Consider the following 17,675-nt stretch of genomic DNA (forward strand, 5'->3'; position numbering starts at 1 on the left):
GGAGGTCACCAATGAATTTTGTCTCTCTGATCATTTGTTTGTACTGACTCATTCAGTTAAGTGGGGCGTTCCTGCTTCCAAGGCCACAATTTCCAGATGGATCCGTAGGCCCATTTTGTTAGCTTACATTCTTGTGGGGACACAGTCTGGTTTCTGTCAAGGCACATTATACCAGTAGTGTGGCCTACTGTTTCAGTTTGTTTTTGCTTCTCCAAGCTGATCCTTGAATGCCTTTTAGCCCTTGAGGGCTGGAAAGAATTTGCATATATGTTTCAATTTATTGGGGAGTGGTTTTCATCTCTTTTGAAGCCTGTGTGGGCCAACTTTAATGTTTGAATTCTTGAGCAGAACAGTTGGTTTGAGTCTGTTGCTACAGGTACCTCTACTTCTTGTATATTGGGGTGGCTCTCTGTGCTTGGGTACTAACTTTAGAGGGAGCTAAACAGTCCAGTGAAGTACTATAGAGCAGTGGTTTCCAACCCTGTCCTGGAGGACCACCAGGCTATTCGGGTTTTCAGGCTAGCCTTAATGAATATGCATGAGAGAGATTTGCATATAATGGAAATGACAGGCATGCAAATCTGCTCCATGCATATTCATCAGGGCTAGCCTGAAAACCTGATTGGCCTGGTGGTCCTCCAGGACAGGGTTGGGAACCACTGCTATAAAGGCAGAGTGAAGAATCCGGAGTGGATTCCTTCTGCAACCATACGACTAAAGGGAAATGACTGTACTTTTTAGAATGTCTCACCTATCTACTGGAAAAGAGCTTACCAGGGTAAATACATAATCTCTTTAACTCTTTCTCTCATCACTTTGCTGATATCACATCTTAATTACTTCCATGTCTTCAGAAGCCTCAGTTTAGATTTTTAGTTCCCACCCATCCCTGGACTGATCTCTTGAACCAATTAGTAGTCTACAAATTTAAGGCATCTCTGTTAGCCATTAATTAGCTCTTAGAAGTACAGTCTATTTAGATCCATAGAGGGGGTATCAACTACACTTCTCCCTCCATATTCGCTGTGATATGGGATTAACAGACCCACGAATACAGAAAAACCACTAATAACTTGTTTTATTATTGATACCATATCTGCTTATTTTGTTTTACTCATTGTAGTCACTGCCACTCAGTACTACCCCCCAATATTTGCTTAACTCTTTATTTCTTAACTTTATCAAAATGAAGGTAGCATACAGTAATAATAACAAATATATTTTTGCTCAAATATGACAATTCCTTAAGGCAGTTTTAAAGAAATATGATGAAATCTAAACGTTTACCAACCTGAAGATCCTGCCTGTTCAAACATGTTCCTTTTCTCATCTTCATCAAAACACTTCTCAAGATGTTTTCATTTGGGCCACTAGGCCTTGAATTTCTTTGTTGCAGTGTTAGCATTTTGCACACATTTCTGCTTTACCAATAAGTAGAGCAGTGTTTTTCAACCTTTTTTGGGCAAAGGCACACTTGTTTCATGAAAAAAATCACGAGGCACACCACCATTAGAAAATGTTAAAAAATTTAACTCTCTGCCTATATTGACTATATATAAAGTAATTCTCTTGAATAGGAATCAAATAAACACAAAGAAAGTATTTTATAATTACTTTATTACAAAATAAAAATTATAAAATACTTTATTCAGTGCGAAACCTGGGCCTGTTTGGCTGAACACAAAGCTGATATTCTGGCTGGAATCGAAGAAAGACACACACGTAGCTCTTCGTCAACAGCTCTCAGTCTCTCTCTGTATTTGGTTTTTATAGCATACAAAAATAGACAAATATACCCTCCATCCTTTTTATTAAACCACAATAGCAGTTTTTAGCGCAGGGAGCTGCGCTGAATGTCCAGCGCTGCTCTTGACGCTCATAGGCTCCCTGCGCTAAAAACCACTATTGCGGTTTAGTAAAAGGTGACCATATTGTAAAATATAGACAGCAGATATAAATTCAGAACTGTGCATAGTAAGTGAAGGGAAGTTTTCATCTCTGGGAATTTACCCAGTTAACTATTAAGTTATTTGGGCAAATTCCTTTGAAAACTGTGGTAATACTGCCTCCACTTTGCTAAATTTAAAATAAAATCATTTTTCCTACCTTGTCTGGTGATTTCTGGTTGCACTTTCTTCTTCTGACTGTGCATCCAATCTTTCTTCCCTTCTATCAGCCTGTATGCTTTCTCTCCTCCACACCTCATTCCTTCCCCCAACTTTTTCTTCCTCTCTCCCTGACCTTTCTTTCTTTTTTTCTGTTTCTCTTCTTTCCTTCTGTTTCCCTGCCTGCCCCCTTTCTTTCTTTCTTTCTCCCTGCTGTTCCCCAAGCCACTGCCACTGCCGCTGCCATCGGGGAACAGGACCCACCAATGGATAACAGGCCCCAAAGCCGACGCCGACGCATGCTCTCCCTGACGTCAATTCTGCAATCGGAGAGGAAGTTCCGCCCAGCCAGGCAGCGATTGGTTGGCCCGAACTTCCTCTCCGACTAAAGAATTGACGTCGGGGAGAATTAGACTTATCTGCTCGATAGATTAGATCGCCAAGACAAAGTGAGTCCTGGGTGATAGACTCACTTTGCCTTGGCGAGCTACTGGCGCCCCTGCCTCGGGCCCCCTGTCAGCTCCGGGCCCGGCGGCCCTGCGGCACACCAGGCAGCATCTCGCGGCACACTAGTGTGCCGCGGAACAGCGGTTGAAAAACACTGAAGTAGAGGAACTTAATTAAAACATTCCCAAACTGGGTTTCTCTTACGACCTATTGCCAATATAGCTTTTCTCATTCAAGGAGAGAATAATATGATAAACCTCAGGTTATATACACAAAGATCCCAAGACTTGTGGAGTATTCTGCTCAGAAGAATTTACTTTCATATTTACTGCTTGGCCCTCCCTCCTCACACTTAGCTTCTTGTTCAGATATACAGTATAAACTTAGCACTTAAGAGGTAAGGGGTTGATTCTGTGTACATCAATTTGCAAAGTTCTAATAGGGCTAAGTTCTTTTTCTCAACTCTGTACATTTTATGACATTTTTGCTTTGAAGAAGCATTTTATCTCTGTACTGTAGACACAAATTCACAGTTTTAAGAAATGCAAAATCAAGCATCTGTGATAATGTCTTTAGATTGAAAAATTGCCTGTGGCATTATGAATTGACTGATGGAATTCATTTACCCAAAAAATTTAAACATTGCATGAATATACAGCCTCATGCTACATAATTGAAAACTAATCCTTATTTCATGATGAATAGCATTTGGGCTATAATGCATTTTAAATAGAAAACTATATTTAAATAGATTTTTCCTCAAAAAAGCATTTTATTTAAAGAAATCCAATTTAAACTTTAAAAAAAATCCAATTATTTTTTATCCTCCTTGATGCCAGATGTATGCAGTGCTACACATTAAATATGTAAGAGACAATTTTGTTATGTCCCTTCTGGATTCCATACGCAAGTTGTTCATTCCTAACCCACAGTCTGGCTGTTGTAAAAATCCATATATTTTCTGAGCACATGCTCCACCCCTTTAGCCTGAGAGTTAGCAAACGACCCTAGTTTCAGTTTTCTGCAAGCAGTCCAAGCAGAAGTCTTTTGCAGTTGCTGTGTTTGTTTCTTATTTTTTTCCTTCAAGTTCCCTTAAAGTTTGTTTTGATGGCTTCAGTGCCTTGAGACCCCTCCCTGGTGGTCCCCTGTCGGAGAAAAGGATGCAGTCCTGCGGTGCCAGACTGTAGCTTCACAGAGAAACTCTGGTGGATCTGTGGAGCCAACCTGCATGTGTGCCACCACCTTCAAGTACCCAGGGTCCCTTCCTGTGGGAGTTTGCTGGCCAGTGACTCTGTCACAAGTTTCTAGTATAGGCTGTATACGTCTGGGCAAAAACCCACCCAGGTTTCAAGGTACAGGCTGCCTTTCCTGCCTCTACTGCATGTCAGAGGATCCGTAGGAGTAGAGGTTGAAGTGTGTTTCTGGCTGGCTGGCAGTCCGAAGATCTTCAAGTATGGGTATTTGGAGCTGTTTGAGGCAGAAAGTCATTTTTTTCCCACTCAGCTGCTTTATGCCACTTCATCACATAATTGTCTTTCTACCCCTCCCCAATTCTAATTGATGTTACCTCGCTGTCCTTACAGCACCTCTTGCACACCGTCTTGAACTAAAAAGGTATGACGGAATATAAATAAAGCTATTATTAAAAGCACTGACAGGCACTACAGAGACTGAGTACCTCCATTATTTCCTATGGGAAATTCATGGATGGATTGATTTAAACTTGGATCCGCAACTTTTGTTGTGGCAGCGCGTTCTGATGCCATTTTTCAGGACCTTGGTTTTGAGGGCAGGCTCTTCTGTCCCTTCGTGGCTTTGGTATGTCACAGAATGGAAGATTCATTTAAACCTTTGATAATCTTCTTTCTGTTAGTCCCTTGAGGATTTCATATGACCTTCCTTCTTTGTCTTCATTCAGTTGTTGGAGTAGTCTACTTTTTCCGCCTCAGTCACTCTCATTACAGGTTTGAAGTTTTTCCAGCCAGTTGGCAGATCCTGTGGAGAGTTTCTGTGAGTATACACATTATCGAAGGCCTTTATTGTATTGCTCGCTACACACTGCAGGTTAGTACTACATTGTTCCTCAATGTTTTTAGGAGTTGCCTTTGTGCCTGTTTCTCACTTGTTAATATTTTGCAAAGCAAGCCAGTTCATGATTTACTTGTGTTGAGGGGGATTCTCCCCCATACCTCCCTTGTCCTGGATTTGCAGGTATGTGCTTGGTTTTGGGACTGAACTAGGGTTGTTTGCTAACTCTCAGGCTAAGGGGATGGAGCATGTGTTCAGAATAGATGTGGATTTCTGCAACACCTGGACTATGGGTTAGGATTGAACACCTAGAAATATAAAAACATAATGGCAGATAAAGGCCAAATGGCCCATCTAGTCTGCCCATCCGCAGTAACCATTATCTTTTTCTCTATCTGAGAGATCCCACGTGTCTATCCCACGCCTTCTGGAATCCTCCAGGGACTATCAGAAAGAAGATTATCAAAGGTATAAACCTAATCTTCCAATCCCTGTTTGATAGAGCTTACAATCTAGTCAAAATAGACAAATAGGGATTAGGGAACATCATCCCCCAGAAATACACTATAAACTATAAAGTATTCCTACTTTTCCATTGTATCCTAATAATATTAATTAGCCCATCAGAAAATTATCTACTTATCTTACCATTAATACTAGGTGGAAAATTGCCTCAGACTTAGAGCGTTTATAACAAAGAATGTTTTCATGCGCTCTGAATAGCAATCACTGGCTTTTATCCACCTTTCCCCCATAATTAATTTAATAATAATTTAATACTTTCTCTAATTTCATCTTTATAAAAAAATTTAATAATTTAATTCATATTTCCTTCTATCATTCATACATAGATATTGTAGCACTGCAATTCATTTTCTCATGTTGTTTTTCTTCATAATGATATGTCCCAATATATAGTTTTTTAGTTTGAAGATTCAACCTGTTTTAGAAGTCCATATTCTTACATAGCTGTATCTCATCCACAGTCTTCTTTGATTATTGATGCATCTATAAGTCTCGCAGAGCTTTCACACCTATGATTTTTCTTTAAGCCTAATGGGCAGCATAATATTATTTTCTATGAGAAGCACTTCACATAATTCTAAGCACTTTATCTTAATCTTTGTATTTAGTAATGGTACTTATCTGCATTATTTTTGGCTTTCACTCTTTAGCCACTTGAATCCTTCATACAGCACCATCAAGCCGCTTTTTTTGTCCCCAATATGGCCTGCGTTTCGCGGACCAAAGTTTTTTAACCGCTGCCTCAGGGTTGTTTTGCTTGAACGGTAAAATTTTTCCTCCTTCTCCTTACAGACCTATAGTCCTTCTTGTAGCAGTTGCACTCATTCATATAACCCAGAAATACACCCATTCATATAACGGACACCCACCTTTGTCAACCCAACTTACCTCCCTTCACCACCTTGGGTCCCTTTTGACTCTTCAAGATTCTTGAATTAAAAACAGTCACTTACGAGTTTAAGATATTTTCAATACCATTAACTGAGATGGAAAGTTGATCTGTCTATGTTGCCACAAGTAATCAAAACTTAATACCAGTCCTGAACCATCTAAGATTGTCTTAGTTTTCTGAGTTTAGATTTCCTTGTGATGACCTTCCCCTGCTGAATGAGCAGTTTGATTTAGTGAGTCCATCTCCTCTGTTGAGTATTGATCAAACTTAAGATTAGCTCTGAGGCCAGCTTCCTTGTCCTTGAGCATTGCCACTTCAGATTCTGATGGGGTGGCAATTTGCTGAGTTGTATTGAAAGGGCCTTTGGCCTCATTTCCTGTTGGTAGGCTGCTCTGCAATGCATTTCTTGCACTTTGTGTACTTTAAGGCCTCAGATCTTTCTGTTTTACCTTCCAAATCATATGCTGCCAGAACGTTTTCAGCAGTCTTCATTATCCAGTAAAAGTTTTCTTATTCCCATTTATTGTAACCATCAATTTTGCAGGAGATCCAATGCCTTCTTTAAAACCTTTGGACAGTAGGGCTGATTTATATGTAAGCAAGCCTGTCTTTCTTTTTCATATTCTGAGGACATATCTGGGATGGTAAGTATTTTTAAATTATTATAATGCATGTGTCTAATTTTTCTAAATTCACATATCGCATATTCTTGATCTGAAATCTTCAAAATTTAACAATTGGGGCTCTTGAGGGATATTCTAGATAAGGCCTCACCCCAAAGTCTCTCAATTTTAAACACAAATAGAAAAGTAGCATTAAAGAAACACTGCAGTAACATAGTTCACACCCAGGATCTGGTGTCCATCTTTTCTGTGTCTTCTGGGATAATGCAGGAAAGGACAGAGAAAACAATCTCTATCTTTTTATGTAGCATTTGTAGTTTTGCACTCTCTCTCTCCTTTGTAAGTTGCCTATTCATAGTAACATAGTAGATGACGGCAGATAAAGACCCGAATGGTCCATCCAGTCTGCCCAACCTGATTCAATTTAATTTAATTTTTCATCTTAGCTATTTCTGGGAAAGAATCCAAAGCTCTGCCCGGTACTGTGCTTAAGTTCCAACTACTGAAGTCTCCGTCAAAGCTCATCTACACCCTCCCAGCCATTGAAACCCTCCCCAGCCCATCCTCAACCAAATGGCCATATACAGACACAGACCAGGCAAGCATGCCCAGTACTGGCCTTAGTTCTTCAATATTTACTATTATTTTCTGATTCTAGATCCTCTGTGTTCATCCCACTCTTTTTTTTAACTCCGTTACCGTTTTCCTCTCCACTACCTCTCTCGGGAGCGCATTCCAGGCATCCACCACCCTCTCCATAAAGAATTTCCTTACAATGCTCTTGAGTCTCCCACCCCTCAGCCTCAAATTATGCCCTCTGGTTTTACCATTTTCCTTTCTCTTGAAAAGATTTTGTTTCACGTTAATACCTTTCAAGTACTTAAATGTCTGAATCATATCTCCCCTGTCCCTCTTTTCCTCTAGGGTATACATATTCAGGGCTTCCAGTCTCTCTTCATATGTCTTCTGGCGCAAACCTCCTATCATTTTCGTCGTCCTCCTCTGGACCGCTTCAAGTCTTCTTATGTTCTTCGCCAGATACGGTCTCCAAAACTGAACACAATACTCCAAGTGGGGCCTCACCAATGACCTGTACAGGGGCATCAACGCCTTCTTTCTTTATACAGCCCAGCATCCTTCTGGCAGCAGTCACCACCTTGTCACACAGTTTTTTCGCCTTTAGATCTTCGGACACTAACACCCCAAGGTCCCTCTCCCCCTTTGCATATCATCAGCCTCTCACCTCCAGCATGTACGGTTCCTTCTGATTATTAATCCCCAAATGCATTGCTCTGCATTTCTTTGCATTGAATTTTAGTTGCCAGATATTAGACCATTCCTCTAACTTTTGCAGATCCTTTTCATGTTTTCCACTCCCTCCACGGTGTCTACTCTGTTACAAATCTTGGTATCATCCGCAAAAAGGCAAACCTTACCTTCATTTTTCTTTGAGTTATTCAAATAAGACTACATGCAGAGCACATCTGTTTACATATCCCCCTACAAAATCTTGTTATAAGAAGTTCTTTAAGAGAACCCTCTCATTTCAGGCTGCTAAACTGAATGTATGGTTTGGAAAAATTATGTTAGAGGCTTCTTCTTATTTTGATTTTAGAAAATTGTTAAAGACACAACTATTTGATAGGTTTGTATCCTAATGCATCGTGTTTTAATTTTCTAATGAGTTCTTACATTTATAATTTGATGCATTTTATCTGTATTGTATGTACCAGCTTCATTTGTTGTGAACCGCCTAGAATCATCTTGGTCTAGCTGTATATAAGAATAAAATTATTATTATTATTCTATCCCTTCAACAATGTCACTCACAAAAATATTGAACAGGATCAGCCCCAGCACTGAACCCTAAGGGACTCCACTACTCACCTTTCTTTCCTCCGAGCAACTTCCATTAACCACCACCCTCTGGTTCTGTCTGACAACCAGTTTCTAATCCAGTTCCCCACCTTGGGTCCTAACTTCAGCCCTTCAAGTTTGTTCAAGAGCCTCCTATGAGGAACCGTGTCAAAGGCTTTGCTGAAATCTAAGTAAATGACACCTAGCATATGTCCTCTATCCAGTTCTCCGGCCACCCAATTAAAAAAAATTCATTCAGTTTGTTTGGCACGATTTACCTTTAGTAAAGCCATGTTGCCTCGTATCCTGTAACCATTAGGTTCTAGGAAGTTCACTATCCTTTCTTTCAGCAACACTTCCATTATTTTTCCAACAACTGAAGTGAGGCTTACCAGCCTGTAGTTTCCCGCTTCATCCCTGTGACCACTTTTGTGAATGGGGACCACATCTGCTCTTCTCCAATCCCCAGGAACCACTCCCGTGTCCAGAGATTTGTTGAACAAGTCTTTAATAGGACCCGCCAGAGCCTCTCTGAGCACCCTCAGTATCCAGTCCCATCGCTTTGTCCACCTTCAGTTTTTCAAGTTGTTAATATCCAATCTCCAAAACCATAAAAATACTGGGTATCACTCTAGATACTCACTTAACCATGGCTGACCACTGGTGAAGAAATGCTTTTACATGCTGTGAAAGCTAAGGACTATTAAAAAATACTTTGACACAACATCCTTTAGATTACTGGTTCAGTCGCTGATCCTATCTACCCTATATTACTGCAACATCGCCTACCTGGGTATCCCAAAAAAAACAGTATAAAAATTAAGATTAGTGCAAAACACTGCAGTTCGCTTGATCTTCGGACTGAGAAAAACAAACCACATTAGCCCCTGCTACAAAAAATTGCACTGGCTACCAGTGGAGGCGCGAATACTGTTCAAATTTGCATGTATCTGTTTTAAACAAGTCTGGGGCCTAGCACCTTCCTACCTGCAAACACACTTCACTCTACACAACCCCACACGAACAACCAGAAACAAAAACATCTTTGCATACCCAAAGATCACAGGCTGGAAATACAAATCCTTCCTAGACAGAACCTTCATGACCTGGCTGGGAAACCATATAAATAAAGCCAGACAGACCCACAACACATTCCAAAAATCAATTAAAACTGCTCTATTTGATAAATTATTTGCCTAATCAGATAACCTCTCTCATGTATTCTTTCCCCATGTAACCCCAATTTATTATGTAACATCTTTCTTCATGCATTCTATAATTCGCTGATTGTCCAGCCTTCTTTCAATGTGAACCGCCTAGAAGTCATTTGACTATGGCGGTATAGAAAAATAGTTATTATTATTATTAAACACTTTCCTCTGTGAACGGCACAGAATCTACTCCATTTTCTTGCGTAACCTTGCCAGACAATCTCGGTCCTTCTCCGGGGCTAGCACGAGTGAAATTGGACTCCACCCTCTCTCTGGATGAGGTCTTGGTGGAGGCGATGCTTTCGCAGCAACAGAATGTGGTTGCGTTTTTCAGCTTGGCCTCCCTAGTGGAAACACTCCTTCTGTTGGACAGAATGATTTTTCTGCAGGAGAGAGGTTTTCAGTGTGAACTGCTTCCCCTTTTTGATCCCACGTTTTTTTTTTAACGGGGCCCAGTGAAGGCCAAATGTTGGACATCCCTGCTGTGCTAGAAACAGAAAAAAGACAGTTTTGCCTGCAGGAAAATGTGAATAGCCATTATGCCCCATAGAAACTGCTCCATAGTTCAGTAATAACCACTAAAGCGCTAGCAGACACACTCAGCGATGTACAAAAACACCAAACATAAGAAAACATCCAAAATGACATGGCCTCACCCTTTGGAGACCTTGAGAGAGAGATGAGGATATACCCGAATGAAACACCGGGTACCCTCCTGCGACCGACAGAAGTTACACAGCGATTTGCCCCCTACTGACCCAGCATGGAGGGAAGCAGAAACTGGGCGGTCAAGCAAAGAGCAGTTCCTCTCTCCTAAGCACCTGCAGAGGCTCCCAACTGATATAATGCTAGTGTGGCAAGTAACCGACTCGGGAGAACATCACAAACCAAGCTCACATGTCACAGCAATGCAGGAACTGCTAGAAACTGCCCACGCATCTGATCCCAAAGTTACAGAGGCCGCGACAGATGGTAAGAAAAGTTAGCTGCCAAGGAAACTCACTGAACGCTGTGGCACTCTCACCAGCGTAGGAGCACGAGCGCGAGCCCCATGCTCGCTATAAGACACCAGCGCCGGCATGCTGTTAAAATAAACTTACCGGCTGAATAATTTAAACCCAGCCACAGCAAACACTGACGCAAGGCAGGTCCCAGCAGTGCCTGAGAACCAGCGCGTGCATGAGTTCACGGAGAAGTGTGTCAGCCCCATATAACCGTGTCGTAAAAACACCCCCGGAGCCAACCGCCAATTAATTAGACACCGCTGGAGCGTGCAGTAAATGCAACGGTGCGGAGCCACAGCAGGAAAGCCACGACGTGCTCTTCAGAGTAGGAAAAAACCGTGCGCTTCCTGCACGCGGGAAGGGATCAGCTCCTTAAAGTTACCAGAAGTACATACCCGGAGCCCTTCCCTGAAAAAAGTTCATACAATCTGCAATAAATTAAATGAAAGAAAACATTGCTACCACCGTACCAAATTCAGCATTCCATCAAGAAACTACAAAGCCGCCGTTCCAACACCACGAAAAGACAAAACCCGCAATTGTACAGCTCCAACCATGTTAGCAAGCAAATACTTACAACTTCCCTTTCAGTGCTGGTAGATGCCGGTAAATGCCGGTCTCTCAGCACTAGCAGGGTAGAAATGCAATTCAGCCACTGTGGTCTCTTCTTCTTTTTTTTTTTTTTTTAAGGGAAAGAAGAAATGAGAGACCAAGGCAGACCCTCTATTGCTGGAGGGGAGGGTGAGGCAGAGACCAGGGGTTCCCAGGTGTACCCCTAAAGCCGGCACCGTTCAGCCGGACACCCCTGTCTCACTGAAGAGTAAAACCTCAATAGGAGAAATAGAATTGTTGTCTCACTGAAGAGCAAACCTCAACAGGAGAAAATAGTTATCCAGCCACAGCCAGAATCTAGGCGCTAGTTGAATAGCGACCATCACCTGCTGGGAGATAGAGCATACTGGAGATAACAGGAGGAGTGTCAGCCAATAGGACCACCTGTCAATCAGTTTCTCTATCTCCGCCTGCTGGTAGATGTGTGCTATCCCATTGGTCTCTGGATTCATCTGCTGAGTCTAAAGGAAAGAAAATTAACAGGTAAGAACATAATTTCTCCTTATTATGTAACATCTTTCTTCATGCATTCTATAAATCGCTGATTGTCCATTTCCTTGCATAACTTTGCCAGACAATCTCAGTCCTTCTCCGGGGCTAGCGCAAGTGAAATTGGACCCCACCCTCTCTCTGGATGAGGTCTTGGTGGAGGCGATGCTTTCGCAGCAATTTTCAGCTTGTCTCTGCTGCTGGCCTCCCTAGTGGAAACACTCCTGTTGGACAGAATGATATTTCTGCAGGAGAGCAGTTTTCAGTGTGAACTGCTTCTCCTTTTTGATCCCACGTTCTCCCCGAGGAATCTGGTACTGGTGACTGCTAAAATGATGTCTTCTTCCAACCCCCTTACTGTAAAAGATCTTGGCGCACGCAGGTAAACAATTGTTAGACCTGATGTTCCCTGTCCGTCTAATGAAAGTGACAGTGCCGTTGTTCAGTACAGCACCAGAGACAGTGTCCGCACTTTCTGAATAACCACTGCCTTGCATCTGTCCAATCACGCCTTTCTGTTTTTTTCCTTTTTTATTATCTTTCCTATACTAATTTGTAATTCCTCCCTCTATTTCCCTCTCGTGGAAAGTATGTCTGTGATTTATCCCAAAATTGTTTCTCACCTCCCCCATTTTTTTAAATTGTTCATTGCTTTGTAATCTATGAAAAAGCGATTTTATCAAATCCTAAATAAATTTGAACCTTGATTTTCTTCCGTGAACACAGAACAGAAGTATTGATTTAGCACATTTGCTTTTTTCTCATCACTCTCCACATATCAGTTCCCAGCATATTTTAGTTTATCAATTCCATTTTTCATCTTCCTCCTGTCACTAATATATCTGAAAAAATTTTTGTTTCCCTTTTCTACATTTTTAGCCATAAACTCTTCCGCCTGTGCTTTCGTCAGACGTATCTGTCTCTTGGCTTCTTTTAGTTTCACCCTTTCTATATTCTTGTTTTTTAAAATATTTCAGGAATGCCAACTCTTTTGCCTTTATTTTCTCCGCCACTAGTTTGGAGAACCATATCGGTTTCCTTTTTCTCTTGTTTTTATTTATTTTCTTCACATATAGGTCATTCTGAACCTCCACATCTGTCATTCAGGCCATCAGAATTTAATCTTTTCTACTTTTGCAACTATAGTGTCCATGATTTATGTCTTTGATATCCTGTATTTCATTGAAATTTTCCTGAGGATTTGCATCTGTAGCACCTACAAGTGCTTTTGCTGAAGGGCAAGGTTAGCAGCAAGCAGTTCTTTTTATAGCCTGTGGCTTAAGCCATTTCCACATATATTCTTGATGGCAGCGGTTGTGAAGTTGGCTCTGAGCTATTTATTTCTTGCTCCATCTACTGGTAGGAGAGCATAACCTGTTTGTATGGACTGATTTGGCAGGACTGAAAAAAAGGAAATTACTAGATACCGTATATACTCAAATGTAAATTTTTGGGTCAGAAAAATGGCCCAAAAATGGGGATCTCGGTTTATATTCAAGCTACCACCTGACCACTTGGTACAGCTGTCCTCTTCCTGCTGAACCTGTGCCAGGTCCTGCTTTTCTGGAAACAGGAAGTAGACAGGACCTGGCAGAGATGAAGGCCCAATGCCAAGAACAGCGAATTGTGAAGGTTGCACTGCAGATTGGAGGGTGACAGAGAGAGGGAGAGAAATGCTGCACCCGATTGGGGGGAGAAAGGAGAAAAGACCAAGGAAGGGAGATTTGACAAAAGAGAGATGCCAGACCATTGGGAAAGAATGGTTGGAAGGAAGGGAAGGAGATGCCAGGCCAGGGAGGGTGAGGAAGAGATGCCAGGGCATGGGAGGAGGGAAGGGAAAGAGACAGAGATGCCAGGCCATGGAGAAAGGAGGGAGGGAAAGGAAAGAGAGGAGATACCAAAGTATGGAAGGGGAGGGGGTGATGGAAGAAAAGGAGAGGAGAGAGATGCCAGGGCATTTGGGGGAGGGTTAGGTAAGAAGTCGGAGATGCCAAGCCAACAGGGAGGGGGAGGGAGAGAGGGAGGGAAAGGAGATGCCAGAGCATGGAGGGAGAGATGGACGAAGAAGAAATGAGATAGATCCTGGGGCATGGGGGAAGGGAAGCATATGCCACGCCATGGGTGAGTTGGGGTGGGAAGGAAGCAAGAAAAGGAGAAGGGAGAGATACCAGAGCATGGGGGAGGGAGTGGAGAAAGAGAAAAATGGAAGGAACCGAGAAAGAGGGTGGACGCTAGATGGAATGGAGAAGTGAAGTGAAGAGATAAGAAAGCAGAAACCAGAGCTTACAAAAGGTAGAGAAAAGATTTTATTTTTTGTTGGTTTAGAATGCAGTACTATTGTAGCTATAATGATAAATATTTATAAATAGAAAATGGAAATAAGGTAATCTTTTTATTGGACTTATTTTTATGCTTTTTTTTCTAACTTTTGTAGATCAAAATCCCCTTCCTCAGTGGTTTTACACTAATAAAATATTTAATGTTAAAGAAAATTGTGTTAAAACTTAATGGCAAGGATGTCTGGTCTTTGTAGACTGGCTCACCAGGATCACCCAAGTTTCTAATCTTGGTTTATATTCGAGTCAACCTTTTTTCCGGGAGACAAGGGTCACCTCAGTTTATATTTGGAACGGTTTATATTCAAGTATATACGTTAAGTATAGGTTTTACCTTTTCTAAACTTACAGAGCTGTTCTAAATGTGTGCTGATATGTTACCCAGTATTGTGTTTTATTAATCCTTCTCATTATAGATGAGCAATTTTGTTATTTAGCTGCTCTAACTGTTACCTTATAGTTCACCTTCTCCTTTGACCATGACTACTAGAAACTGGAAGGGTGTGTTGAAATCAGCACTTTATAAACTTTTGTTCCAGTATGATCTTTTTTTTTCCTAGTTTGATCTTTTTTTTTCATTCTCAAAATGACCTTGGCTTTTCATATAATTAGAGAGCAACTTCGTACTGTATTTTACATTAAACAGTAACCATTTAAGTTGTAAGGATTTAAAAGAAAATTCATTTTTCCAGGGAAAACTACCACAGACTGTCCCCAGAAAGGCCAGCTATGATGAGCAGGAAGAGGAGGATGAGGAATTCACAGCTAATGAAGAAGAAGGTGAGGTTGGAATTCTGTCTCTGCTGGAGGAGGGGAATCAAAGAGAGTAGAGGAACTGTTATAACATAACATAAATTTTTATTTGTATATCGCATGAGCCTTACGGTTCTATGCAGTTTACAAAAGAGGTAAAAGTGACCCCCCCCCCCCTTTTTACTCCATGCTGTGGAAATGAGGGTCAAGCAGTAATTTATAGGTGATACTTTTTTTTTTTTAACTAGAATAACTTAAAAGCCTCACTAGAGGAAGGATCTAGTGAAGTTTAAAGAATGGTTTAGAATGTCTCAGTTAAAATTTAATGCAAAAATGCAGTGTCATGCATTTGGGGCAAAACTCAAAGAGAACAGTTCAAAAAAACAACAAAAAACCCATGTAATTCTCAGAGAAAACTAAAAGTGGATTGACAGGAGTTTTGGTTTTTTACTTTTTTTTTTTTTTTTAAATCTAGTCCCACTGTTTTTCTGCCACATTGTTGGAGTGACCTATTTCTATGCAAGAAAGAGTAGGACTTGGGGCTGATTCAAATCTTAAGGTGGCCAAATGGATAGAAAAAGCTACACCAGAAGTCAGAAGGATGCTTATGCACATAGGAAGAGGACTGACCATGAGGAAAAAGGATGTGATAGTGCATCTCTATAAGTCTTTGGTGAGAATACATTGAGAGTACTTCAAAAAGATATAAACAGGTAGGAATGGGCCCGAGGGTGACTATTAAAGTGGTCATTGGTCTTCATTATAAAGCATATGGGAACAGACTTAAAGAGCTCAATATACTTTGTATACATTGTAAGAAAAGCAGAAGAAGTGATATATGATTGATAGAGCCATTTAAATATCTCCATAGCATAAATGCACTGGTGGCAAGCATAGGATAAAGGTGAAAGTGGATAGACTCAAGAGTAATCTTAGGTCTAAGGCAGGGGTCGACAACCTGCGACTTATGAGCCACATGTGGCTATGGTTCTTCAGGCCCCGACCCTTTAATCTCCCAACTCCATGATCTCCCACCTCCTGAGCCTAACGAGGTATCTGGTGGTCCAATGCCGGTCTTTGTGACAGGAACGCAGCCCTTTCGCTGCTGCAACCTCTCACAGCTACTTGCAGCATTTCCTATAGTACCATGAGAGGTCGCGGCATCCATTTTAGAAGGCAGCTGCGAGGAGGCAAGAGTGAGAGGGCTGCACATCTGCCACAAAGACCCTTGCTGGTTCCCCCGGTATCTCAGCAGGCCTAGGGGAGGGATTGTGGGATTGGGAGGGAGATTAAAGGGGCCTGGAGAGGAGAGATAACCTTGGCTCTGGGTTGGTGGAAGGGATAGGTGGGGGAGGGAGGGATGAGATGAGACCTGCAAGGGGTTGGAGAGGAGAGAAGCTACACTTTGCAGCTGAGAGGGGAGAGAACCTTGGCTCTAGGTTGGGTGAAGGGGTAGGGGAGGGATGAGAGGTGCAGACACCTTCAAGGAGTTGAAGAGGAGAGAAAGCTACACCTTACGGCTTAGAGGGGAGAGAACATTGGCTCTGGGTTGGGGGAAGGAGTAGGGGAGGGAGGGAGGGATGAGAGGTGCAGAGACCTGCAAAGGGTTGGAGAGGAGAGAAGCTACACCTTGCGGCTCTTTGTAAATCTTAGGTGAAACATTTTAGATAACTTAACTCTTTGCTTTAAAAATGTTGCTGACCCCTGGTCTAAGGTATGGAATAAACTCCTAGTGGAGATAGCAGAGATAAAGGTGGTATGTGAATTAAAGAAAGCACAGGACAAGAACAGAGGATCTCTGGGGAGAATATAGAGAGCAGTTGCTCTGGATGAGCAGATTGGATAGGCCATATGATTTTTATCTGTGCTCATTTTCTGTTTGTGTTTTCTTCAGTGAATAGATGAAGACAACAATGCATTTACATTAGGTTTAGATTGTAATATAATTTTCTAGTGCAGTAGGCATTTCATTCTGGATAAGCAGGTTATATCCCTGTGCTCGTGAGCCTTGTAGAATGGATCCACTCCAGATTTTGACTCTCTCCTACTTTGCAGAGGGCTCTGTTGCCCCTACAGTTTTTTCCTTTTGCACTTGAGCCATAAGGAGTGTTTCTGACCTGTTCTACTTATTTTTTTTTTTGTTTGTGTATTTTCTTTATCGTTTGGTTCTAAGAACTCCTCTAATCGAGAGTCCAGTAGAGAGCTGCACTGGAACGGGGATGATGGGGGACCCGCGGGTTCCCCCTTCGAGTCGTGGGGATCCTGTGGGGACGCCCCCTAGGGTCATGGGGATCCTATGGGGGACGCCTGCTAGGGTCGCAGGGATCCTGCGGGGTTCCGATGCACTCGAGCCGCGAGGCTCATCTTCTTTTCCCTACCTGCCTTGCCGCAGCACACAGCCGACTGGAAGTCTTCCACGATGTCAGCGCTGACGTGGGAGGGAGGGCTTAAGCAAAGCCCTCCCTCCCTCCGACGTTAGTGCTGACATCGTGAAGACTTCCGATGGCTGTGTGCTGCGGCAGGGCAGGTAGGGAAAAGAAGAACAACCGAGCTTTCCAAAACACAGGGGCTTTGTACTATGAAGACTCTAAAGTGCTGTTGTTTAACAATTACTCCGTGCAAGTGGCTGCAAACTTATGTCACCGTTCTGCACGATCTTCACAACCGAGGCCTCCAATTCGCACTGGTGTTCCCGGCGAAGCTGCGTGTGTGGCAGGATGGCAGGGTGATTACCCTTGCCAAGGTGAAGGAAGCCAGGGCAGTTATGGAGCGGCTTCCTGCCCGATTTATTGC

General features: G+C 42.2%; 1 protein-coding gene across 2 annotated transcripts in view; it reads left to right on the forward strand.

The window, feature by feature from the left end:
- Positions 1 to 17,675, forward strand: part of SRCAP (Snf2 related CREBBP activator protein) — an 891,636-nt gene that overhangs the window by 329,596 nt on the left and 544,365 nt on the right. For both annotated transcript variants that reach the window (XM_033945009.1, XM_033945008.1), the window contains exon 9: positions 14,822 to 14,909. In XM_033945009.1, the coding sequence (XP_033800900.1) occupies positions 14,822 to 14,909 (88 nt within the window). The remainder of the gene's footprint in view (positions 1 to 14,821; positions 14,910 to 17,675) is intronic.

This window comes from Geotrypetes seraphini, chromosome 5, assembly GCF_902459505.1.
Source record: "Geotrypetes seraphini chromosome 5, aGeoSer1.1, whole genome shotgun sequence".
NCBI lineage: Eukaryota > Metazoa > Chordata > Amphibia > Gymnophiona > Dermophiidae > Geotrypetes > Geotrypetes seraphini.